This window comes from Pelodiscus sinensis, chromosome 3, assembly GCF_049634645.1.
Source record: "Pelodiscus sinensis isolate JC-2024 chromosome 3, ASM4963464v1, whole genome shotgun sequence".
NCBI classification, from domain to species: Eukaryota; Metazoa; Chordata; order Testudines; family Trionychidae; genus Pelodiscus; species Pelodiscus sinensis.
The window spans coordinates 70,340,028-70,366,804 of NC_134713.1; the positions used below are offsets into that span (position 1 = coordinate 70,340,028).

Consider the following 26,777-nt stretch of genomic DNA (forward strand, 5'->3'; position numbering starts at 1 on the left):
AGTGGGTAGGGCACTAAGACTGGAATTTGGCAGAATATTCTTTGGGCAAGTCACTTAGTCTCTGTGGGTATGTCTACACTACCACCCTCGTTCGAACTAGGGTGGTAGTGTAGACATACCCTGTGTGACTTGTTGCCTATTTGTAGGGAGCATTCCTCCTTTGAGGCTCTTGTACATTTCAAAGAAGGAAAGCAGAACTCTGCATACAGACCAGGGCCAATGGGAAGTCCCACTGACTCCAGGATGCATGAGGCGTGCGTGCTTTGAAATGCACAAGAGTTCCCAGTGAGCCCCAAACTCCCTTGTGTACCCAACCTCCATCACAGGCCCAATATAATGAAAGAGTGCAGATCTTGACCACTTACCAAATTCATGGAGTGGCCTCAATCCAAAATTATTGCCCATCCCTGATACAGACTATCCATGACAGGTGTTTAACTAACCTGCTCTTAAAAATCTCCTCTGATGGGGATTCTACAATCTCTAGGCAATTTATTTTAGTGTTTAATCACTCAGAAAGTTTTTCCTAACATCCAACCTAAACTGCTCTTGCTGTAATTTAACACCTTTGTTTGTTGTCCTATCCTCAGAGGTTGAGAACAATTTTTCTCCTTCCTGCTTGTAACAACTTTTAAATACATAAAAGGTTATTAGGTCCTCTCCCCCTTTTCTTTTCCACGCTAAACAAACCCAGTTATTTCAACCTTCCCTCAAAAAATCATATTTTCTAGATCTTCAGTTATTTTTGTTGTCTTCTCTGGACTTTCTACAATTTGTCCACATCATTCTTGAAATGTGGCATCTAGAACACACCACTTCAGTTGAGACCTAATCACCACGGAGAATTACTTCATGTGTCTTGCTTACAACACTCCTGCTAATCCATCCCAGAAAGTTTGTTTTTGCAACAGTGTTACACTACAGGAGGCCCCTGACTTGCGACCACCCGAGTTCCGACCCCCCACACTTACAACCATTTTAGTAAGTGCAAAGGGGCCGAAAAACCCTGATTTACATCCTCGGCCACATTTACGACGACACCTATCGTAAATGAGGGTTCGAGTTATGATGCCCCCAACTTGTAGCACTTCCCCTGGAACCAATCGCATCGCAAGTCAGGGGCCTCCTGTATTCACATTCAACTTGCAATCCATTATGACTCCCTGATCTCTTTCTGCAGTACTCCTTCCTAAAAAGTTATTTCACATTTTATGTGTGTGCGACTGATTGATCCTTTGTAATTGGAGAACTTTGCATTTGTCCTTACTGAACTTTTCTTCCTCATTAATTCCAACCAATTCTTCAATTTGGCCAGATCATTTTGATTTTTAATCCTATCCTCCAAAGCACTTGCAACATCTCCCAGGTTGGTATCATCTGTAAACTTTATAAGAGTACATACTATGCAGTTATCTAAATCAGTTATGAAGATATTGAATTGAATCAGACCCTGATCCATGCAGGACCCCTTTGATATGCCCTTCCAGTGTGAACCACTGCTCTCTGAGAACAGTTTTCCAACCAATTATACACCCAATTTATAGTAGCTCCATGTAAGTTCTATTTCCCTAGTTTATTTATGAGGTCATCATGCAAGATAGTGTTGATTTGGCATGATTTGTTCTTAACAAAACCATGCTGGGAAATTATCATTCTGGGGAGGTGGGGGTATTTCTAGTAGGCACCCACAGTGATCTGCTCTAAGCCTGCTGCTATTCATTTTCATAAATGATTTGGAAGAGAAGGTGGTAATAATCTACAAGTACTTGCATGGGGAAGAGATTTCTTATAGTAAAGGGCTCTTCAGACTAGGAGAAAAAGGCATAATGCAATCCATAATAATTAACCATTAGAACAATTTACTCAAGGCCAGGGTAGATTCGCTATTACCTGAAGTCTTTAAATTGAGACTGGATATCTTTCCAAAAGCAATGGGAAGTTATGAGCTGGATGCTGAAATTGATGGGAATGGTTCTATAGCCTGTTATGCTGGTGGTCACACTAGATGATCATACCAGTTGCTTCTGGTCTTAAAATATACAATAATTACCGACATACCATTGCAAAGCCAAAACTGATCAATCAAATTGGATTCCATACTTTTTTGTGCATAAAATTGTCAAGTAAATTCCAATTACGAGGCCAGTTGCACCAATGAAAGGCCAGTGAAGGCAAAGGGATTACACCAAGCAGAAAGGATAATTTGACCAGCTGAATCTTTCCCAGATGATGATTCATGACAAAGAGAGCACCAAGCTATCTCTGCAAGGCTGGCAGTTAGGAAAACTAAGCAAACCCATCTCTTTATGTGCAAGCTGAGGACATCTGATAAAAGGAAAACTGGGGACAGATGATCATGAGCACCTGCAACGCCAGATGTTAGAGACTCATGTTTCAGAGCAGAGTAGAATTTTACTAAGTAATCCTCCATTACGCCGGTGGATTAAGTGAAGGATTGTGCCTCTCTCAGAATTTAGATTACAATCTGTCATAGAACCTAACTGCTGGCTTGATGACTTTGGCTTTATGCTAGAAAAGTGAATGTTTCAACTATGATGATTATATTTAAACATGGAGGACCAGATAACAGGTTCCATTTTGGGAGAGTGTGACATTGGTATTCAGGGACCAGATTCTCAAGTGTGGTGTTGCCACAGTTGAACCAGGCTGCAGTATTAATGTAACCAACCATAGAAGGCACAGAGGCCTTCTTTTCCCGTAGTTGGTGTATCTGAACAGAATGAGGGACAGAAGGTTGGAGCATTTAAAAAAATATGTAAATACAGACACAAGTTTCTGAACACTGCACTCGGGTAGTTTAATCTAAAACTTGTTTAAACCCTTCTATTTACACACAGTGTATTAAATTTTTAAAAGTGATTCCAAATTGAATTCAGCATCAAACCATTAGTCTTCAGAGTTGTGCTGAAATCTGTGTTTTCTTAGTAAGACCATAAAAGCCATATGTAACATTCCCTTCACAGATACTGACAGACTAATCTGAAAGTTTGAAATAATAATAATAATAATAATAATAAACAAACTCTCTGAAAGCATTCTCTGAATGCTGCATGATTCCTGAGAAAATAAGTAATAGCTTTACCCACAGTCAATCAAAACATCTCAACTACCATTTATGTGAACAGCAGATGTGTTGTAAACAATTTTATTACAACTATTTATGGAAATCTTCCTTCAGCTTCCTACTGCTTCCCTATTACCATGCCTCCGACAGTTGTATTTCCACTAGCTTCAGCTGTGTGCTGCTCCTCATGTGTTTCTGAAGGTGGCTCTTTTGAGCTTGACTGTTCTTGTACCCTACATTTCATGGCATGCATCGCATAGTTGATGCTAGTGTTTTCAGTCCAACTCCACAACCCCCACAGGGGATTGTATGACATTCCATTCACTGTCTTGACTAAAAAGCCATCTATAAAAGAAGGGGAAAAGATGGTGATCCTCAGACATTCTAAGTCAATGAAACATCCAGCTCTAAAATTAGCAAGTTCTAAATATACATTCTTCCACTGAGCTTTAGAGCAACAGTACTGAGTCATGAGAAGCACATCTGTAGTTGGTCAAGTTTTGCAGATTGAAGTTATCCACTTCAAAACTGATAAACTTGAACAGATCTATCGAAAGATGCTGGAAACATGAAATAAGAAGAGGTGGAATATGGATCAAGAAAATAGTTTAAATAAAGAGCAATTGTATGCTTCCTACTTAATATCACTTGTGATGCTGCATCATCTATATAGGATATAAGCTAAAAAACTGAGTTCACAGCTTATTTACAGCAAGTTACAGGAAATGTGAAGTGAAAGGGTTTTTTTCTGTGATCTTTAAAACTTTCTTTAGATAAGAAGTGGCTGAGGGTAAACCCGATTACCTCTAAAATCAGTCTTTTAGGAAAGCAATGAAACTGGGATCATTGGTATGACTTTGTATTATATCTTTGGTATGGCTTTGCACCATGATACTTTGATCCAGTATTTTGGCTGGATGAAAATACTCTCTCAAGTTTAACTACAAAGTCTGTGGTCAGCTCTCAACTTAAAACATTTCATTTAAAAACTGCCTGAATAAATGTAAAGCTAGTGAAAGATTAAGTTTAAGAATGACAGTCCTGGAGGCAAAAGCCCTGAGTTCACACCATGCAGCCTATGGACATTGGTACATTAAGTGTCTCAACTCTGACTGAGTAGACTCATTCCTAGAAATGGAACACTATTGTCTCCAAGTGGATTCCAAGAATTTGCATCTTGAAGCTTTGGCTACCAAAAAGAAGGCCAGCTTCAACAGTGGTTATGTTTTGGTTATTTCTCTACTCTTCAAGTTGAACTGAGACAATCAACTCTACACGCTCAGCTGACCAGCCAGTATGTGGTAGTGATTTTTAGCCATGCTTCACTGATGCCAAATCTGAGCTGCTAACAGGAGTTCAGAGCCCTTCAATCCAAGTTTACCAATCATCTTAGCTATCTAGTCTCTTGAGAGTTGCCATTGCAACCAGTAAAACTTGAGTCACTCCAGTCATTCTATTTGACACTTACTTGACTCTAACAGGCATTCTAGCTCTTCAGGTGAAATAAACTTCTCCCAGTCATGAGTTCCTTCTGGTACAATGCCCATTATTCTCTCTGCAACTACAATCCCCAAGATGTAGGACAACTGTGTTTTGTTGATTGTAGTAATGAATAACGAACCTTCTGGCTAATAAAATATTAAAACAACAGACAAATAACAGTACATTTAATGAACAATCTTCAAATGAAAAAGTACAAGATTAATCATTTTTGAACTTCAAGTACAGAATTTGTCCATTTAGAAGCCATGGGTTGTAGGCATTAAAGCTACTTTCACTGTGACACATAAATGTTTTAAGACAAGTGTAGGTGATAGAAAAATCAGGATGTGATGTTCCTTTTATGAAAACCGAATCTTTCCAGTAGTGCAACAGTCAACATCCTTGTGGTTTGGGATCATTTAAAAAGAACAATCTTTAACAGAAATATCTATGCTCATCACTGACACTACATGCAAATAATACTCAACCAGATGATGAATTACAAGTTTAAGAATGTGTACAGTAAACACAAAGAAAATATCCTTATTTTTAAAATTTAAATTAAACAAACATATACACTCTTCTCCATTTCAAATACAAGTAGATTAATTGGGCTACTTTTATTCCTAACATTGGCTGTTCACAACAAATCCATAGAGCAAAAACTGCCCAAGGATATTTCTCCTACAGCCAATGGGATCAAAGGGGCACTTGCTAATGGAAGTGCATGGGGTATCATTAAGTGAGCTGTGTCATGACTAGCCGACTTCCTATTTCAAATAGTATATAGTCCATACCCTTGTAAAAATAAGCACATTAATAAACTTATCATATAGTTCATCCTTAAAGACCTTAAAACAATGTACTGGCTGTACAAAAAGACTACTTTATCCACTGAAATGCAGCTCCCTCTGAAGCAGAACACAGCAGTAGGGATGTGAATGACTAGTCAACACACTAGTGACAAGTCGCTTCCTCTCTCCTTTCTGCCTCTATCAGAAAGAGGCGGGGAGGGGAAGGAGGGAAGGAGAAGAGGTGCTTCAAACCAGCAGTGTCGCGTGGATCCTGGGCTCTGCCGCTTTTAAATGCCATGTGCACCCCAGGGCTGTTGCTACACTTCAAAGGCAAAAGCGCTACGGGGAGCACGGACAGCAGGAGACTCAAGCAGTGCCCCGCTGACCCCAGCCTCCATGCAGCACTGCTACTTTGAAATGCCACGGGGAGCCAGCGGGCACCCCAAGGCTGTTGCTCCACTTCAAAGGTGGAGGCGGTCTTATCAACTAATCAAAAAGTCAATGTAAATTGCATCAACTATTCTATTAGCTCTTTACTCTAAATGTAACATCCCTACACAGCAGTGGTTTAACTTCTGTAACAACATTACTCAACACAGCAGCTTTGGACAAGAAATGAGGACTTAACTTATCCCACTGAAAATACAGCAGTTATTTAGATAGGAAGACTAATTCCTCATGCTGGAATTTTGCTATGACTACCAGCACATCTTCAAAATGTGCAGCAGTATAAACTGCAAAATATAAGACGCTATTGCACACGTAATATACTTCTAGATACAATTTTATTTTTTTCTCCATATATCCTAATGTAAACACTTTCAAAGAACAAAAAGTAATAGTTAGAGGTCCTGTGCACTGGTGGAAAAAGAATAATTTCTGCTGCTCCTATCAGACAGAAGAGAGTAATAGTTCCTGTTAGATAAACTATGTTCCTGGTGTGAGTACTTTGACAAGGCAGTGGATTAAAGAAGAGCTCCAGTTTGGACATTGTCACTTCTGTCATCTTCTATTAGCCAGAACCAAGAATATTAGAATAAGGCAAATTCTGAGTATATCTAAATGTAAACAAGATGTTCTTTAAAGCACTCCAGGAACACATTTGACTTTTAATGATGAGTTGGAATAAGAGGTCATGAGACAAATGTTTAACTTCAGACAATGTCAGTGCATAGTTAATTCATATTTATAGACATCCACATAACTGTTAGAATGTCATCCATCAGTGGAAAAATCAGGCTAAAAGAACTTTTCATTAGGTTTTGACTGTGTAGTTCCTTGGACACGATCTACTGGGAATCATGATACTACTGCAATATTAGGTAATGATATCACTAAAGCCTCTGAGATCCAGATGGGTGCTGATTAATTTCTTAAATAAAAACTTTATTAAAGAAGGAACAAACATTGCTACAATTAAACACTTACTTTTAACATTTGATAGCAGTACTTGATAAATGTTTCTAGGTCTACCATGTGCTCCACTACTTCAGAAGCAATAATTACATCAAAGGTTTCTGTAGCCTCTTCTGCAATTTCCTCCAGTGAGCAGGATTTGTACTGTACTCCCTTGACCAGGACTGGATCAAATGATTTGTGCTGTTCTGCTATTTTAATATTGTCCTCCAGAGGATCAATCCCAGTAACTGAAGCTCCCAGTCTACCTAGAGGCTAATGATATACAATGTAGTTTATCCACTTCATTAAAACAATCTACATAAGTGTAAAACTCTATGTAAACTAATAGAATGTAATGTCAAAGTTACTGAAAAATCTTGCAGCAAGCATCATTAGAACAGTGAGACAAACAGCTTTGAAAGGCGGCCTTTTAATTCTGCAGTATTTTAAAAAGTTTATTAAAAAGTACAACACACCTTTTATATTTTCTATTCTTCAAAAACTAGCATCTTCAAAATAGAAGAGAGTATTTCTTTTACATCTGTTTTTTAAATAATTGTTCTTTTCTCAATTTACCATGAGTGCAGATTTTCTCCACTGCAACTACCATAGAGATACCCATTTTTTCCCTTTAGTTGTTTAATCTACATTTATGGTCACTCCTTTTCTCTAAATCTATCGGTAATGGTGAATCCACATCTTTTTTATGGTTGCTATAGACATAAGCATCTACGATAACTAGTCAATGCTGAAAACTGAACACACAGATGTTTACTAGGAAAGTGACAGTGTGTTCTCTCTCATATGTTGATGTCTCTTGAAACTGGAAAACTTTGTGCAATACAACCACAATGTTATTAGAACTTAAATTAAAAGCTTGTGAAAGTTACAAGCCCCACAGGATTTACCAGAAAACCTTGAAAGCTCCTTGTCCATAATCATTCATCCTTCAGAGTTTGACTTTGAACCAGCCAGTGAAAACTTAACTAGACACATGCACCGTGTAGCTACTCTTAAGCACATATCTGCAATATTTTCTAATGCTCATGTAAAATTTTCAGTCAGTCAACATTTTCTTAAATAGAAACCATTTGTTTTAATTTTTTTTAAATCAAAGGTTCTAATCTTCACTGCAGATTAAGACCATACCAAGTTTCCATTTCAATAGCTTTTGCTGTAGTTGGCTTGTATAAGCTGGAAGGGGTGAAGATGGGAGAGAGGTGAGGTAGGAATTGTTTTACAACAGGGTCAAAATATACATTGTTCACTCTTTCATGGTTAAAAAAGATTTACCTCTAGCTACCAAAAATGGTAGGAAGGAGGTGAATCTCTTTTGTGCAGAGATCCAAGATCAGGCGAGTGTTCATGCTACATCTTTGAGTGCAAAAGCTTCAAAAGCCACCTTTGTACCCTCCTGACCTTGGGCTGATCTGGGAGCTGGAGAGGTCTCCAGTGTAACTTAGACACCATGGGGACCAGTCTAGGACCAGCATGTGTGTGTTACACTCTCATCCTCAATACAACCCTACAAAGGCTTCTGAAAGGGTCCTCTTGAAGCATCTTTACAGATGTCCCCAGCACCAAAGGAATGCTCCTTCTGCCAGATAAAGGCTTTTAGGGCCCCTTTGTACCTCCCCAGGACTATCAAGTATTGGTAAGGGACAAGACAGAGGTGAAAACTTTGCTCAATATGGAAAATTTAAGCCCAGAAGGTGACTGTTTCAGAAACCACAAGCATGTGAAAATAGATTATAATGGAACACACATTACTTCATTAACAAAAGTGGTCATGATAAAAAGTGATTTTTACCAGTTTTCCCCTTTCTCTCCCCCATTCCTGAAAAAGTTATTTTGCAATGATTTTCAAAAGGAATCCTAGAAAGGTTGATGCTATTTTGATGTTTGTGACATTTGAATAATCTGATTGTTGGTTAATCTTAAGGTTTTAGCATCTGTTCCTACAGGTTTCTCTTTTCTTGATGGAGCACAGTTGTTTTTAAAAAAACATGTCATGGACTTTTTTAAAGCCAAATACTGAATGTGGTTTGTAGAATTTACTGCACTCCAAAAAAAGCATTTATCAGTGTACCAATATTGCAGAAAAGGGCCAAAGGCTCCTCTTCCTTGGAGATTTAGGAATTAAATAAACAGATCACCTTTTAAAATCTTCCTAAATTCCTTAGCTAGAGAGACACAAGAATAACAAACTGTTTTTCTTACTTCACTTAACAATCCACCACCACAGCCGACATCTAGAATCTTTACACCAGACAGAGGGCTTCCCAACTGATGATCACTACTTATGTTCAATAGAGTATCTCTGAAATAAAGTGTACATACATAAGTGCAAAAATACATAATGGTTTAACTGAAAGATTTCTTTAAAATTTGTGTTAATTTTAAGCTATAATTATTCAACAAGTTATGTTTCATTTTCTGTCTAGTTACACTATACCATTTTAAAACAGCTGTTTGGAAATAACATTGAACAACAAAAGTACGTCCAAAACTGTACCTAATAAATGGCACTCTAATATCATTCAAAGAATGCAGGGCAGAATATACTCCATGCTCATCCCACCATGTATGAGCCAACAACTGGAATTTTTTCATCTCTTTTGAATCCACTGTTGTATGTGAAGTGTTGAACAGCCTCTTCGTAGTAGACCTACACAATGAAAGCCAAACATGAAGTCATAGATATGGATACCTGGCAGCAAAACATGTGACTGGGAGAAAAAGAGGAGGAAAAAAATCTTTCCTTCAGTGGGAGGAGGAACAAAGCCAGAGAAAGCACTTTTTATTCATTTTATCTCACTGCTTAGAATAGAAAATCTCTCCCTTTAACTTAGTTAATGATATTTAACTTCACACTGTATTACTAATAATTCAGAGCCTCAAATAAATTATTGAATGTATATAAAGTTGGTGATTTTAACTTAGTATTTCTGTACTGTAACAATAAAAAGAGCAAAAGTTATCTGAAAAACTCATCTGAAAAATCAAAACTGATTTTATCAGATTATCATCAAGTTGTCAGGACACTTCATTAAGCTCACTTTTATTAAAGTAAAGGATAATGTCATGGATAATTCTATTATATACTGTACTTACGTGCTGCTTTTCATTTCAGTCAGACAGATAAACCTTGCACTGTTGGATGTCAAATGCATTTTCTTGCGGTAGTTCTCTCTGAAACCACCAGGGCCTCTCTGAAAAGTCTGACCATAATGGTCACCTGCATATATATAACAAAAACAATGCAATGGGAATAATAAATTTTATGATCATCCAGAGATCAAAAATCTGTTTATCAACTTGGTTTGAAACAATTTATGCAATGGTAATAGGATTTTAATCAAGTAATTAAAATATGAATACAGGAACAAATCAATGTATTTACCTTTTCCCTCCAAATACATTGTGTTCTCTCAAAAATGTTTAGAGGGGAACCAGTCCAGTGGGTCTTTTTTAAATAAATGTATTAAAAGAATATGCAAACAAATACACAACTAAGCAAATGTGTCACTACTTGACTTCTAATTTCCCTAAAGATGATACAATCCAACAATCAAACTAAGTTCTGTGGGCTCCAAGCTTCTGTCAGACAGATGGCGGACACCAGAAAGCACTCTGAGGAGCTATGGGAATTTTGAAAAAACAGTGCAAAAATAATGAGATATGGATAGCACTGTGGGATGTAGAAAGCAGTACGGAGGGAACTAACGATGTTAAAATGCAGTTAACTGACTAGTTGACTGGCACTTCCGCATTCCTACTTTGAAATATACAAATGCCCCAACAGGGGCTCTTGTATATTTCAAAGGAGGAATGCAGAACTCGGGTACAGCCCGGGTCAGCGGGAAATCCCGCTGACTCCAGGCTGCACGCAGTGTGCCTGCTTTGAAATGCACAAGAGTCCGCAGCGGGAACTCTTGTGCATTTCAAAGCCATGGAGCCCAAGGTAAGCTGGGGGATCCACGGCTGCCGCTTTGAAATGCGGAGGCAGCATTTTAAAGGGGCAGCCGCTGCACAGCTGATCCATGGATCAGGGGTGCAGCAGCTGTCCTTTTGAAATGCTGCCTTGGGGCTTCAAAGGGGCAGTCATGGAGCCCGGGGTCAGCTGGGAACGCCTCTGTCCTGTCCCTTAACACTACCTGATAGTGAGATGCTGCCACTTTGAAGTACCCCTACCCCCCTTTGCTGCCTCTATTTCATAGAGGCAGTGGGGCGGGGGGAGGGATATCAACTAGTTGATTAGTCAAATGCTTATCAGGTAGTCGACGAGTCTTTAACGTCCTTAGTGGGAACTTGACCCCTCGCTCCCATAAATCCCTGGATGATTTGCTACTGTCCCACAAATTACTGAAAAAATGTCCCAAACGGCATTTGTGCCAGACAGCAAGGCACTGGAATACCTAGTACATTGACACAGAGACTCTTGATGAGCATGCACAGCATTAGTGCAAGTATGCATATGCAGCAGCAATGAACACATTTTGGTAGCTGTACAGAGATGTAATTTGCACTGACCAATCTTTGCAATGGAAGCTCCAATACTTCAAACCCTTATATACGTGCTTAGCTTTGCTATCACAAGTAACCTCACTGACTTCAATGGGACTTCACAATAGTTAAGCTAACCATTTGTGAACTGGGCCCTTGGTTTGCAAACACTTTGGAGCAGGGAACTTTTTTAAATGTATATGTACGATGCCTAGTACACAGGACTCATACATTTAGAGGTGGCATGCTCAAAATCCACAAGGCCATCTGTTGTCCTCCTATCCCCAGCATGCCATCTAAAGTACATCTACAAATACTCTTATTGATTCATTATAAGAAATGGCCAGGATATTTCCATTCAGAGAAAATATCTGTGAAAATACCCACTATCAAAGAAATCAACCTCTGGGGGAAAAAAAAAAGCTTTGGAGTAGATCCTATTAATAAACATAGGTTTCTTTGATTTGCTGAGTATTATTTAGAACTGCAGAGATCCATTTCAAAGAGATATCTGTGATAATATGATAAAAACATACACAATTTTTAAAGGTTTATAAACTATGGTTCTTAACATCATACTGTACTTGGCTACCATGCTATTTAGCCAAGGATTTCAGCTTTATCAGTAACTAATGAAACCACACAAAATCCCCAGGGAAAGAAATAGCGTAATTTGCATTTAGACAGAGGGAACATAAGAACGGCCATTCTGAGTCAGACCAAAGGTCCATCTAGTCCAAAATCCTGTCTGCCGACAGTGGCCAATACCAGATTTCCCAGAGGGAGAAAACACAACAGGCAATCCTCACGATTCCTCCCGTCACCAACCTCCAGAGAAACAGAGGCTAGGGATACCATTCCTACCCATCCTGGACAATAGCCATTGATGGACCTAACCTTCATGAATCTATCTAGCTCTTTTTTGAATCCTGTTAAAGTTATAGCCTTCACCACATCCTCTGGCAAGAAGTTCCACAGGCTGACTGTATGCTGAGCGAAGAAAAACTTCCTTTTGTTTGTTTTTAATTTGCTGCCTATTAATTTCATTTGCTGGTCCCTACTTCTTATATTGTGGGAATGAGTAAATAACTTTTCTTTATTCACTTTTGCCACACCAGTCCTGATTTTATAAATCTCTATCATATTCCCCCTCAGTCTCCTCTTTTCTAAGCTGAAAAGTCTGTCTTTTTAATCTCTCTTCCTATGGAACCTGTTCCAAACCCCTAATAATTTTTGTTGCCCTTTTCTGAACCTTTTCCAATGTCAATATATCTTTTTTTGTGATGAGGCAACAACATCTGTACACAGTATTCAAGATGTGGGTGTACCATGGTTTTATACAGAAGCAAGAAGATATTTTCTGTCTTATTCTCTATCCCTTTTTAAATTACTCCTAACATTCTATTTGTTTTGACTGCTGTTGCACACTGAGTAAGGGTATGTCTACACTACCACCCTAGTTCGAACTAGGGTGGTAATGTAGTCAACCGGAGTTGCAAATGAAGCCCGGGATTTGAATTTCCCAGGCTTCATTTGCATCTTGCCGGGCGCCGCCATTTTTAAATGTCCGCTAGTTCGGACTCCGTGCCACGCGGATACACGTGGCATGAACTAGGTAGTTCGGACTAGGCTTCCTATTCCGAACTACCGTTACTCCTCGTGAAACGGAATAGGAAGCCTAGTCCGAACTACCTAGTTCGTGCCGCGTGTAGCCGCGCGGCACGGAGTCCCAACTAGCGGACATTTAAAAATGGCGGCCCCCGGCAACATGCAAATGAAGCCCGGGAAATTCAAATCCCGGGCTTCATTTGCAACTCCGGTTGACTACATTACCACCCTAGTTCGAACTAAGGTGGTAGTGTAGACATACCCTAAATGTTTTCAGAGAACTATCCACAATGACTCCAGATCTTTCTCTTGAATATTGTAGCCAAATTAGTCCCCATCATATTGTATATAGTTGGGATTATTTTTTCAATGTGCATTACTTTACATTTATCAACATTAAATTTCATTTGCTATTTTGTTGCCCAATCACTTAATTTGATGAGATCTTTTTGAAGCTCTTCATGGTCTGCTTTGGTCTTAACTATCTTGAGCAGTTTGGTACCATCTGCAAATATTGCCACCTCACTCACTGTTTACCCCTTTCTCTAGACCATTTATAAATAAGTTGAATAGGATGGGTCCCAGGACAGACCCTTGAGGGACCCCACTAGTTACCTCTCTCCATCCAGAAAACTGATAATTTATTCCTACCCTTTGCTTCCTGTCTTTTAACCAGTTCTCAGTCCATGAAAGGACCTTCCCTCTTACCCCAAGACAAGAGCCTTTACTTAAAAGTCTTTGGTGAGGGACCTTGCCAAAGGCTTTCTGGAATCTAAGTATACTATATCCACTGGATCCCCATTGTCCACATGTTTGTTAATCTCCTCAAAGAACTCTAGCAGATTAATAAGGCATGGATTCCCTTTACAGAAACCATACTGACTTTCCCCCAACAAATGATATTTATCCATGTGTTTGACAATTCTATTCTTTACTATGGTTTCAACTAATTTGCCCAGTACTGACATTAGACTTACAGGTCTGTAATTGCCAGGATCACCTCTAGAGCCTTTTTAAACATTGGTGTCATGTTAGCTATCTTCCAATCATTAGGTACAGAAGCTGATTTAAAGGATAGGTTACAAACCACAATTAATAGTTCCGCAATTTTCCATCTGAGTTCTTTTAGAACTCTTGGGTGAATGCCATCTGGTCCCAGTGACTTGTTATTGTTAAGTTTATTGATTTGTTCCAAAACCTCCTCTAATGACAGCTCAACCTGGGACAATTCCTCAAATTTGTCACCTAAAAAGAATGGCTCACGTTTGGGAATCTCCCCAATATCCTCAGCCATGAAGACTGAAGCAAAGAATTCATTTGGCTTCTTCACTATGACTTTATCATCTTTGAATGCGCCTTTAGCATCTCGATCGTCCAAGGGCCCCACTGGTTGTTTAGCCGGCTTCCTGCTTCTGAAGTACTTAAACATTTTACTATTACTTTTTGAGTTTTTTGCTAGCTGTTCTAAGAAGCACCAAGATTCAACTTCCAAGGGGATAGGAAGGATACTGAAAAATGAAGAACAGAACACTAATATTTTTAAAAGGAGATTTTAATAAAATTATATTAGTAGAAAAAGACCAGTAAGTTAAAAGGTAAGAAAATAAAATACATAGAAGTGGTATATACTCTCCTAAAAAAAATCTCCAAAGACTTGAATTAAAAGGTGACCAGCAAGGAGTACTCCAATACAGCTAAATGGCAAGGTCAAAGGAGATATTTGAGCCAAACAGAAATCCTTCAAATTTAGCAATCTGACACTGTGAAGCTATAAAGAGTTTAAATTACAGAAGCCAAAAAGTTAGAGCAAAATCTGAGCTGTCTAGAAGGATTCTGAAAAGCAAATAGTTAACGGTGTTAAAAACAAACAAGCATATTTGAAGCAGGAAGCCTAAAAAGCAATAAAAGAGCCTGCTGGAGCACTAGGGATTAAAGTGAAAAATTGAGGAAGCTTAGGATGTTTCTTTATAGCAGTCTTCACCAGAAAGGATATTAGGAAGCACCTGCTCTTTTCTGGTAACAAAGACGAATTACTCTCAGGGCACATTTTCCCTTGTCCCACTGGATATCGACTTTCTGGCATTCAATTTAGTGGGTCTAGTAAATTGAACGCTGAAGCAGTTCTGGATGGTGCCTGTACTAGGGGATGTTAGATATTGAATAACTGAATAACTGTGTGACCACACAGCAATTACATGATTATTTTACAGTCCCTGGGGCAGGGCTAGTAGCCTGTGCCCCAACCCTGCTCCGGGGCGGACTGGGGGGGAAGAGTCCTACACACTGCACTGTGGCCTCTTTAAAAATGCAGACCAGCTCCTGCCATGCTACTGCCCACCCCTTCCCACACTACTACTGGTGGAGGGGTAGCACCCACTCCTGCCTCCACCTCTATGGAATTGGAGCAGCTCCTGTCTGCAGTGGGCTTTTGTGGGGCTGGAGCTGCTCCCTGTCGACCAGCTACTGGTTAACTGGAACTGGTAAGCATTACCTACCTAGGGTGATGCATACCAGTTAATCTTTCACATCCCTAGTGTAAACTCAGAAGCTTGTCTCTCTCACCAACAAAAGTTGGTCAGATAAAATATATTCCCTCACTCAAGTTGTTTGTCTAATAACTGGAGACTAACATAACTACAACACACTGCATACAGAAGGGGGGGGGGGGGGAGAAACCACTATATATAAAACTACAAATGTAAGTATTACTTGTATTGGTGAGATCACTCTAGCAATGCTTTATTATAATTTTTGCTGCCAGCTTAATACAAAGCAAATCATTTGGGCGGTTTAATGTATTAACCCTACTAGGGTCCTTCTGTGCTCAGATTGTATGAATATTTACTACTGCTAACGGTGGTGCGTGCCCTTATTTCACGTAACAATATACATCTACAGCGATGTCTTTTAGTCGCAGGGAAACCTCCCCGTGACGCTGAAAAGTGCCAGTCCTGTTCTATGGTGGGACACTGTAGACATTTTGGGAATGGTGTTGCTGGCGCGGCGTGCCTCAGTTTCCCGCTGGGCTCTGCTCAGCTCCGCGCGGAGGTTAAAGCGCCGTTCGGGGCGATGTAGCGCTCTCCCGCCCGCCCCTGTGGCGAGGGCCCCGCGCTGGGTCCCCGCTCAGCCGCAGGGCTGGCGGCGCGGGACACGGAGCCCGGCCGGCCGCGAGCAGGCCCCGCAGGAAACACCAGTTGGTGCCGCCCGGCCCAGCCCCGGCCGCGCACGGAGGCTACTCACTGGCCGCTGCCCCCAGCGTCCTCCCGAGCGGGGCCACCAGAGCCCGGCCCGGCCGGCCCAGCCCGCCGCAGCCCCACATCGCCCGGCTCCCGCCGCCGCCGCCGAGCAGTTCCGGGCTGGGCCCAGCGCTGCGGAAGAGCTCGCTCCCCGCCTCCCTCCCCCTGCAGTTCTTCCGGCCAGCGAAAGGGGGCGACGCGGTTCCTCCTCGTTGACCCGGTTGCTGGTTCGGGCCATCGTGTGGTTTCATGGTACAAATTTGCCCTTATAGGACAATAGGGTCCTCCCAGCGCAGGGATGGGAAAGGGTGTGTAATCAGCTAGTCCATGGAGTTTCCATTCTACCTGAGTAGTTGATAAGGGGCAGGAGACTGCAGAGCCACAGCAGGATTCGCACTGGATCCTAGGCGCTAACCACGCTGCAGCTTTTAGTACATTTAAAAGCAGGGAATCAGCTGAATCGTGGCTTGCACTTGGTCCTACTACACCTCTGCTTCTCCTGATCCCCACAGAGATGGTGCTGGCTCCCCACAGCAGGGGCTCCTGTGCCCCTTTTACTACCTCTCTCTGATAGAATCAGAAAGGGTGAGGGGAAGGGACCAGTAGCTTACATCCCTAACCGGGTATCTCCACTTCCCTCTATCCTTGCTCTCAGGGACCTTCTACACACAGGATTTGCACCAGTTTATTTAAAATTTGTTTAAAAATTTATCTGTGCAAACATTTATATATGTTTCAACCTAGTTATAATTGGTACCAGCATATTTTCTGTCCAGTTAACCAGGGGAGCTGGAACAATGCATATGGGGATGTTGAGAGCCATTGAACCAAACTGTAAATCCTGTTATCTGATGGAAACTGCTTCAGGCTAGGTTCACTGCCACACCTCCTGCACCCCCAATTCCAGCACCTATGCCATTAGTTTAGCTTCCACAATAAATACGACTATGAAATTATAACAGCATTTCTCTGGTAGCAACTTCAGGAAAGGAGGGTACTTACCGGATTCCTCCAGAACTGGCTTTTTCCTCTATGAAGAGTTTCTTCTTGAACCTCAGTGTGAGTTTAGAAGTGCATTTTTCAAATGCAGGCCACCTGATATGTGTCTTTTTGCAGCCACAGTCTGCTGGTTGGGGGGGAGAAGCAGCCTGTCCTCCCAGGGCCACCAGTAAGGGTTGGGTTCTGCCTCTTGCTGTTGACACAAATGCTGGAGGAGTAGACAGCCAGTAGTCCCCACCCCGCCCCACAGAAGTGACAAGGCAACAGGCTCCAGCCCCAGTTTTACTACCCCTATCATCACCCCCCCTCCCTCAAACTCCTGCAACAGGGTAGGCACTAGCCCCCATTTGGCTTACCCCTGCTCCTGTGTTTCCTTTAACCCTCACTTTATTTTTCAGCCCAGGGGACTTCCACCACTACACAACAGTAGGCCCTTTCCCCACTGCAGAAGATGGAAAGTGGGCTTCGGCTAGGTTTTATGTGCCGATGAAAGGAGTGCATGGGTTAGTGCAGAGTTCGTGTCTGCTCGTGCAGAGATTGCGTGTTTCATGAAAGTGTGATTAGAGTTTTTCCAGGATACCTTTGGCCTATGCCTTCTAGGGCTCACTCCACCTGAGCAGTGGCAGCATCAACAGCATTCCTGAAAGGAATTCTGCTCACGGACATATGCCGGGCTGGTAAACAGGGGAGTTTGAATGGGAGTTTGTAAAGGGAGTTGGATTGTGGGACTTGTTTGGGGTTTGTTTTTGCTGTGGAGGGGATGTTTTGGTTTGTTTGTGTTCACCGGACTAATAGGATTTTGGTGAGAAAGTAGATAAAACACAGATAAAACACAGAGGCAGTAGTGGCCGTGGCCATAGCCCAAGTAGTAGAGAACACAAGGAGGATGATTGGATGTGGTAGTTGCGGTATGTACATGATTCTGGAGGGGGTACCTGAAAGGAGTTTTGTTTGCATCAGTGCTGCCTGATAGAGCTGATGGAAGAAAAGATCTGAGGACTGGAGATGCAGGTGGAAACTCTGGTCGAGTTTAGAAGGGGGTTTGAGCAGATGATGGGGCAAAGGCGTGACGTGGCTGAAGGGGAAAGCTTAGATATGCAGATGGAAGCAGGATCAAGGGCGTCAGAGGGGGGACTGCTGGGCGAAGAAAATGGACAGTGGAAGCATGTGACTCAGAGAACCAGGCAGAGGAAAAGATAGGTCAGTAAAGGAAAAATAGAGCTCAAGAACAGGAATGTGGAGCTGGAGAATGAAGAAGGGGTACAGGAGGTAGATAAGATGGAAGGGTAAGGAAGAAGAGAAGAGCGGCTAGTCCCATAGATAAAAGGGAAGACTTAATGGAGACAACACCAATAATGAGCATTAGGAGGATACAGGATGGGTTAAAGAGGATTACAAGGGAAAACAGGAATAGCAAGGACTTGCAGCCAGAGGAAGCTAGAGAGAGACCAGAGAATTGCACTGTCACTAGGAAAAGGCAGGTCTATGTTATTGGGGATTCCTTATTGAGAAGAATAGATAGGCCTGTAACCAGAGCTGATCCAGATAATAGAAGGGTGTGCTGTCTGCCAGGTGCTAAGATACAAGATGTGGAACTGAGGTTGAAGAAGATTATTAAGGGAGCAGGAAGAAATCCATTGATCATTCTTCATGTAGGAACAAATGATACGGCTAGTTTCTCGCTGGAACGAATTAAGGGAGACTATGCTAGGCTGGAGAGGATGCTCAAGGAAATTGAGGCTCAGGTGATTTTTAGTGGGATTCTGCCTGTTCCTAGAGAAGGGCAACTAAGATGTGACAGGATTATGATGATCAATAGATGGCTTAGGCAGTGGTGCTATAAGGAGGGCTTTGGGATGTATGGTCACTGGGAGGCATTTACGGACAGAGGACTGTTCTCTAGGGATGGACTTCACCTAAGTAGGGAGGGAAATAGACTTCTAGGATGGAGGCTGGCTCAACTGATTAAGAGAGCTTTAAACTAGGAATTTGGGGGAGACGGTTGGGAGATGTTCAGGTAATCTCTACGCCAGATTTTAACACTGAGAGGGAGGAAAACGAAGTAAGAAAGGATATAGCTGGGGGTAGGAGAATGCTTTTTCCGTTAAAGCATTGGTGGAAAAGAGCGTCTAGATTGGCATGGACGCTTTTGCGCAAAAGCACTTTTTGCAGAAAAGCATCTGTGCCAATCTAGACGCGGTTTTGCACAAAAAGCCCCAATCGCCATTTTCGCCACTGGGGCTTTTTTGCGCAAAATGGTTCTCAGCTGCCTACACTGGCCCTCTTGCGCAAAAGCATTTCCGCAAGAGAGCTTTTTCCCGAATGGGAGAGTTGTCGTATTTGCAGAAGAACACTGACAATCTTACATTAGATCATCAGTGTTCTTGCGCAAATACAAAGTGGCCAGTGTAGACAGCTGGCAAGTTTTTCTGCAAAAGCAGTCGCTTTTGTGGACAAACTTGCCAATCTAGATGCAGCCGATGACTTCTTGCGCTAGAAATATGCAAATGAGGAGAAACGGCATTGCGCAAGAGGGGTTTTCGTGCACAAGAGGCAGTGTAGACCGCTCCTTCTGGCGCAAGAGCCTCTTCTGTAAAAATGGCGGCTCATTAGGTATGCAAATGAGGCTCGGCGATTTTCCATGCTTAGCCTCGTTTGCATAGCCTTAGGATACATACTCTGTAATTACACCAGAAATTACAGGCACCTCCTTTGTGAAGTAATCACTAGTGCTTATGTTGTCATTTTTTAAAATTTTTATTTACAAAACTACAATGGTCTGCATTTTCACTTGTGTGTGTGCGCATGCACACGCGCATGTATATGTATATATAAATAAAATGGTCTATTCAGTATTTCTACTTCTGTATGCTATAATTTTAAACAAGACACAGCTGGTAAGTGGCAGCCTGGATCATAAAAGGCCCCTTAGAGATACAGAAGATTATAAAGTAGTATTATTCCAGATGAACAGGAAGTTACTAAAACAGACCAGAACACACTTGCAGACGCTCCATACCTATAAATGTGTAACATTACTAATGTGCTTTGTTTGACTAGATCTGAGGCTATGGCTACACGTGAGTTTTGCCGATGCAAATGAAGTGCGGATAGCATTTTCTCGCGCTTCATTTGCATACTCTTTCATTCCCTTTTTGTGCAAAAACAGGCAGCGTGGCCATGGCCATTTGGTGCAAAAATCCCTTTTTTCCGCAAAATGGCCACGGCCACACTGCCTGTTTTTGCACAAAAAGGGAACGAAAGAGTATGCAAATGAAATGTGAGAAAATGCTAATCTGTGCTTCATTTGAATTGGCTCTTGCAGCAAAACTCATAGGCTACGTCTACACTGGCGGCTTCTTGCACAAAAACTTGCCGGGTGTCTACACTGCACATGCATTCTTGTACAAGTAAATTTACAGTCTAGCGTAGGAAAACAGGACTTCTTCCGGAAGAGTTATTCCTCTCCCCACGAGGAGTAAGCCCTCTTGTATAACAGCTCTTGCGCAAGAGGGCAGTGTGAACAGGCAACATTAATTTCTTGCGCAAGAAACCCTTATGGCTAAAATGGCCATCAGAGCTTTCTTGCGCAAGTGTGTCCACACTGTCATGGACGCTCTTGCACAAAAGCACATGCCAATGTAGATGCACTCTTGTGGAAGACTTTTTGCGCAAGAACTCTTCCGCAAAACAGTTCTTGCGCAAGAAACTGCCAGTGTAGACATAGTGTAGCTGTAGCCTCACTGATTCATCCCCCATATCCAGTTTGAGTTTTTAGACTATAGTTTGGATCCCAACTATCTTTCACCCTTCTTTGGTAGTTTGTAAACTGTACTTGTTATTGCACTTAACCTCACATATACACAACTTGGGAGTGTTAGTGATGTTACTATAGCATTCAGTCCTGTATACTTGCCTGAGAAATAATTTTGGGTTTTGTTTGCCCATTTGATTTCTGTATTTCTTACTAACATGCGAACAAAAATATTGTAAGTTGGATCTACCCACAACCAGATGGGGTTTATAGCACAATTAGAAAAGATAAGGATAAGAGTTAAATGTTGATAGTATTGGTGGAAGTTTAATATATGATTGCTTTGACTCCTCTTTCAAGGCAAGATCAAGCGACCACTCAAGAGTGGCAAAGGAGTGGGGGAGGGAGGGGGTGGGGGGGAAGAGAGAAACACTAAAAAGGCAAAGAACGGATGACTGGCCAAAACACACCCTTACTCCCTATCCTTCCCACGAGATACAAAAGAGGTGGTACCAAAACCCTCAGATTCACAATCCTCCAAAATGGAACATTAACCATAAATTGTAAGGGATGGTGCAGAAGCATGTACTACAGGTATTATTGAGTCTGTCAAGGAAGAGGTGGGGGGAGACATGAAAAAACTAACAGTGTACAAAGCTATGGATATGCTTGCTTGGTTAACCTCAACAAACATCTCATTGCCTGCAGTTTGGACTCTGGTCCTCTGTTTTTTGCCTATAAGACAAGACTCAGGGGTGTCTTGGGAGGATAAGGGGAAGTCCTAACAGAGAGAATACTATTTTTATTAGTAGATAAACGAAGGCTGGGGTGGCATAAATGAACTTGGATTTTAACAAAGCCCCGTAACAAAACTGGTGTTTCCTTTTCCCTACTGCACAAATCTTATTTTAATCTGTGTCTGTTTAGAACAGGCAGAAGCCTGTACTTGTCAGTGAATAGAACAATATCTAAATTTAGAGTTCTCTTTATTTATACAACTCCTTCATTATATACTTACCAACAGAGTTAAGATCACATTTCCTAAATGTATGAAATTATACCTCACATTATACCTAAGTTAGTTACCTGTTCCATTCAAACATAAGAGAACTCTTATAAAACATGATGAAGTTTAACGTATGTGAATGTCAACGTAACAAAATTAACACCAGTGTACTTCTCGTAATAGATGTTCTGAATATGTTAGTTAGCAAATTCTATGGAATTGTTCAATACAGCAGTAGTACACTCTCTTTATTAGCATAGACACTACCGATATCACAGTTGTGTCAAATAATGTAATTTCTATCATAGGATGTGACAAAATTCCAATTGTTAAGAGTATATGAACCTGTCACTTTTTTTTTAACTGAATAGATAAGATCTGAAAACCAAATTCAGTGCATAATGGAAGCTGTATTTTGCTGACAAACTTCACTGTAGTTCAATGAAGAAAATATATGCATTCCCAAATGTCTAAATTGAGCCACTAACCAACTCTTTATAAAATTTTCACTCAAGAAAACTGACGGTCTACTAATAGTAGATTGTCTATTATTTTATATTCCAACCAGTATTAGTAGTCTATTGCAAATTTTTCTCTTTTGCTTTGATCAATTATTAGTCTATTCTATATATACACACACACAATTTAATTCTTTTGGATTTGTTTTTTACTAGTTATTGATTTATAAAACAGTGACAAACATGCCTTTATTCACTGCTCATTTACTTTTAAGTATATAGTTTTGTGGGCTTTTGTTTTTAACCTTTGTGGACGCACAAGGCAGCATTTACTTCTGCCTCTAATTTATGAATAAAACTTTGGCAAAGATCTTCTGTAACTGAATCCTACTTTTCATTAAATAGGTTACTTCTTTCAGGGAGATGTCTTTGCAAGTCTAGGTTATAATAGTGTATTTTTTCCCTTACAAGAAATTACTCTTACCTATAACATTTTGAAGATTTCAGATTCACGATGAGTATCCCACCACAACTTGAGGGACAGATCTTAAGCCTTTTCCTTAAGACTGTTTCTTTGTAACAAACAGCATAATGGTGGATATTTCTTGTTTTGCTGTCTGGTCCATATCATCAAGTGATTTTTGGTTTTAAGTGAAGGAAATAAAGACACTGTCTTCTATAGATTATGATACTGCTAAAAACCAAGAAATAGGTTGTGATCTAACCTTATACTGAACTGAAGTAGTCACAACTATACTTACAAAATATCTATAGAGCTGGTGTGTATGCATCTGTGTGCACAATAAACTAGTTTGTCTATTCTGTCAGTTTTCTAGTGCATGACGTATGTTTTCAGTATGATGTCCTTATTCAGAAATTCAGTCTTGCTCTTGCAATAACCCAAATTGTCCAGAATATGCTTTTAAACACAAAACAGAAATCACCGATTGAGGAATATAGTTCCAAAGGTGAACATTTGTGACACATGATCAGTTACTTGCACATATTCCTAACTGGGGCTTGGTTGGGTTTAGCGCATCTCATATTACAGAGTGATCCATATTTTATACACACAGCATCTTACTTTATAGTCCAAGATAGAAGAAGCATAAAAATGTAGACATTTTTATCTGAAGATAAAAAAGTAACTAGAAGTCTACTCCTTTTTCTCCACAGCCAACTAATCTTGATGAATTCAGGGGCAACCCCCCCTCCCACCCCCATTTACATACTTAGACAAACGATACCCATTCAACTTTTTTCAGAGCACTTTTAAAATTTTATACAAAAGCCAGCTACCTTAAAAAAACCATTTTCTATGTTTTAAACACATAAAATTAAGGTTCAAGAATTTTAAACAAAAATGAACTAAAGAGCTTTATTGACATCACAGTACATTCAATAATTTTAAGTACAGCTGAAAGAGAATGGCATGTTTTATATTCTTATTAAGCACTACTATTTTTGAAAAAATGCAATACAAAGAAATCCTATTATGTATTTAACTGAGCAGCATTTGAAAAAAATACACCTATTTACAGTTTAAAAAAGGAATCTGGTTTCACCTACACAGCCACAATGTGCCTCTATAATGAGACAAGCCTTTAAAACTCATGGAATTTTTTAATGTCACATCACTGGTGCCACATCACTCCTCAGCGTTTACGACGAGGAGGGGTGGTGGACCTGAAAAATAAAGAGAAAAGGGAAAAAGTTAATGGGGCAAAGGCACCCCTAAACTAGACATGCTTTTTAGGCTTAACAATTAGCAATTTTAAAAGACTTTCCAAAATTACTTTTGCCCAAGACAATTATAACATACCAAATTTTATTTAAAAAATACTTTTATATGTTGTACACAGGAAGACGAATAGTAAAAATAAAATAAATAAATAAATCAGACAAAATACTTAAAAAGTATACTACCTTGATCGTGACTTAGACTTGTGTTTGCGGCTTGCCTTCTTACCAGACCTTTGAGATTTCTCCATGGATTGTGACCGACTATGCTTTGATTTCTTAGCCTTCTTCTCTTTGCTGCTTCCTGGTGATTCAGAACTGCTCCTTACACTAGAATCAGAGCCTGAATGTTTTTTACTATCTTTGGTAGAACTTTTCTTGCTTTCCTGTCTAGAATCCTGTCTTAAAATTTTAGCAGACATTGAATTGCTGCGAGACAGAGCTCTTTCACTATCTCTTTTTCTCTTTAACCTACTGTCATCATGATTGCCAGACTTACTGTCTTTTTCTTCTTTTCTTTGTTTCTCTTTTCTTTTTTCCTGGTCTCTCTCCCGTTCTCTGTTTTTCTTCCTATCTTTATCTATGCTCCTACTTCGTTCCTTTTTCCTCTCTTGATCTTTACCATCACCCTTATGCTTGTGCCTATTTCCACTAAGACTTCTATGCTGGTCTTCGCTTTTACGCCTATCTCGACTCCTGCTGCGACTAGCACGACTAGCTCGTCTGTCCCTTGAGTGACTACTGCTTCTACGCCTCTCCCAACTTCTTTCCTGGGAAGGACTATGATTTTTCCGTCTCTCCCCTCTTTCTATGCTATTTCTGCTAGATCTCCTCCTTTCTCTTATCTTTTCCCTACTTCTACTTCTCTCTCTCCTGTTTCTATGAGAATAACTTCTACTTCTACTGCGTCTAATTTTATGTGATGGCGATCTACTGTGACTACGTCTTTTCTTCCTTTTTGGAGAGGAAGACTGTGAAGAACTGCGGCTACTACCTGAGCTCGTACTGTATGATGTACTAGACACAGTACTGCTGCTACTACTGCTTCTACTATTGCTGCTATTGGTACTACTACTAGTACTTCTTGACCTACTCCTTCCTGTTCTCTCTTTTTCTTTAGCCTCTTTTTTGGATTCTATATCTAGTGCAGTTTCACCTGGAGATCTTTTCTTTTCATTAAACACATCATCCTCTGTTTCCTTTACTTCCTGTAGTGCTGAATTGCTATTTTGCTCTTTGTTCATGAATTCATTCATCTCTTTAGCAATTCTTTCATTTTGGAGTTTTTCTTCTGGAAAAGCATATGAAAGAAAAAAAACACAAGTAATGCCACATAATGTGATATAGTTACATGGCAAAAGAACAAATGTGCTATCTTTATTTGCTAAGGATCAAATTTCCAGACCATCTGAATTTTATACAACAATTAACTTGCCACACCTCAATACACCACCATCTTAAAGTTTCAAAATGTGTTTTTTTTTCAGATGAGGCAAAAATCAATTCCCCCCTCCTTCCTTTCCTTGAGATGCTTAATATTATTTAAGATCTCATTTGACATACAGAATTTAGTTCATACACAGAGTTTTCACAATGATAAAAAGTTGCACCAAATGACCTAATTTTTCTCCTAATTTTATGACACGAGAAGAAGTTATTTCTAAAACCTGCTTTCTGATTTTTTTAAAAAGGCAAAACAGGAAATTTTTTTAACCTTTTCTGATCCTATTTTTATTTATATAACTCAAGCATAAATTTTGGCAAGCAATTAATTCATATTTTGTTTATCTTCTAAATGTATTTGAACTTTGTGCATGGGTAAAAAAAAATCATAATTTCAAAGCAATATGTATTCCAGGGTGTATCAACTTTTCATTCCACCCTGAGAAATCACACCTCTAGAAAACACTAGAAGAGATTCTGTATCATTCGTTATTCAGTCATTGGGCTTCTTGTTGAGAGTAATTAGCACTGCTATGGAAAGAGAGGGGGCATGAGAGGTTCTAGTACAGTGTTTCTTAAACTTTTTAAGATTGAGGAACACCAAAAAAAAATATTTTTTAAATGGGGAACACCAACGATATTTTTTGTTGAGCAAAAAACAAAAAAACACAAAACCAAAACAACCCCCAAACTACTGGGCCTGGGAGACGTGGGGTTCAAAATGCGCCATGATCCCCCCCAGGAAGACTGCCCTAATAACAGTCTGGTACATGGAGCTGAAAACTTAGACCCCAAAAAAGTAAGGATAATAATAAACCAACGTGAAATAAGGTCATGTGTCTAGACAAGAGGGAGGATAGAGGAGTGGATACTGGGGCAGGGTGTCAGAGCAAGCTGGGAATGCGGAGTCTTGGCAGGGGGAGGGGAGTGAGGGGGGTTTGGGTGCGGGGTCTGAGCACGAGGGGGGACACTTACTTGGCTTCCTCAGGGAACGGGGAGGCGGGAGGAGAGATCAATCCCATTTCTCCCCCCTGCCCATGCAGCGGGGAACCCAGCACAGCTGCAGCACCAGGCCAGGGTTCCCACTGGCAGGGCAGAGGCAGGGGGAAAGAGTAGAAACCCCAACCATGCCAGCCTGCACACATGGAGGAGGAGGAGGCTGCGAAGCACCGGAGGCCCTGTGTGACAGGGGCCGTCCTGTGGGCTGGGGGGCAGCCACAGCGGGAGCTGTCTATGAGGTCTGCAGGGGATGGGGGAGCAGAATTTTT

General features: G+C 40.6%; 2 protein-coding genes across 3 annotated transcripts in view; both read right to left on the reverse strand.

Annotated features, from left to right (window-relative positions):
* Nucleotides 1–2,187: 2,187 nt before the first annotated feature.
* On the reverse strand, nt 2,188–17,134 carry COQ3 (coenzyme Q3, methyltransferase). 2 transcript variants are annotated; one of them, XM_075923922.1, is made up of 7 exons: nt 17,112–17,134; nt 9,874–9,997; nt 9,275–9,427; nt 8,980–9,079; nt 6,790–7,032; nt 4,554–4,713; nt 2,188–3,430 (listed from the first exon to the last, which is right to left on the reverse strand). In XM_075923922.1, the coding sequence occupies exons 2-7, from the start codon at nt 9,930–9,932 to the stop codon at nt 3,204–3,206; spliced, it is 942 nt and encodes a 313-aa protein (XP_075780037.1). In that variant the 5' UTR covers nt 9,933–9,997; nt 17,112–17,134; the 3' UTR covers nt 2,188–3,203. The 2 variants fall into 2 exon arrangements, with proteins under 2 accessions (XP_075780037.1, XP_075780036.1); XM_075923921.1 differs by lacking the exon at nt 17,112–17,134 and adding an exon at nt 16,114–16,268.
* Nucleotides 17,135–23,677: 6,543 nt separating this feature from the next.
* The window catches only part of PNISR (PNN interacting serine and arginine rich protein), a 39,043-nt gene continuing 35,943 nt past the window's right edge, over nt 23,678–26,777 (reverse strand). The window contains exons 11-12 of the mRNA XM_006118432.2: nt 24,253–25,357; nt 23,678–24,012 (exon numbers count right to left, since the gene is read on the reverse strand). Coding sequence (XP_006118494.2) covers nt 23,982–24,012; nt 24,253–25,357 — 1,136 coding nt within the window. The 3' untranslated portion in view covers nt 23,678–23,981. The remainder of the gene's footprint in view (nt 24,013–24,252; nt 25,358–26,777) is intronic.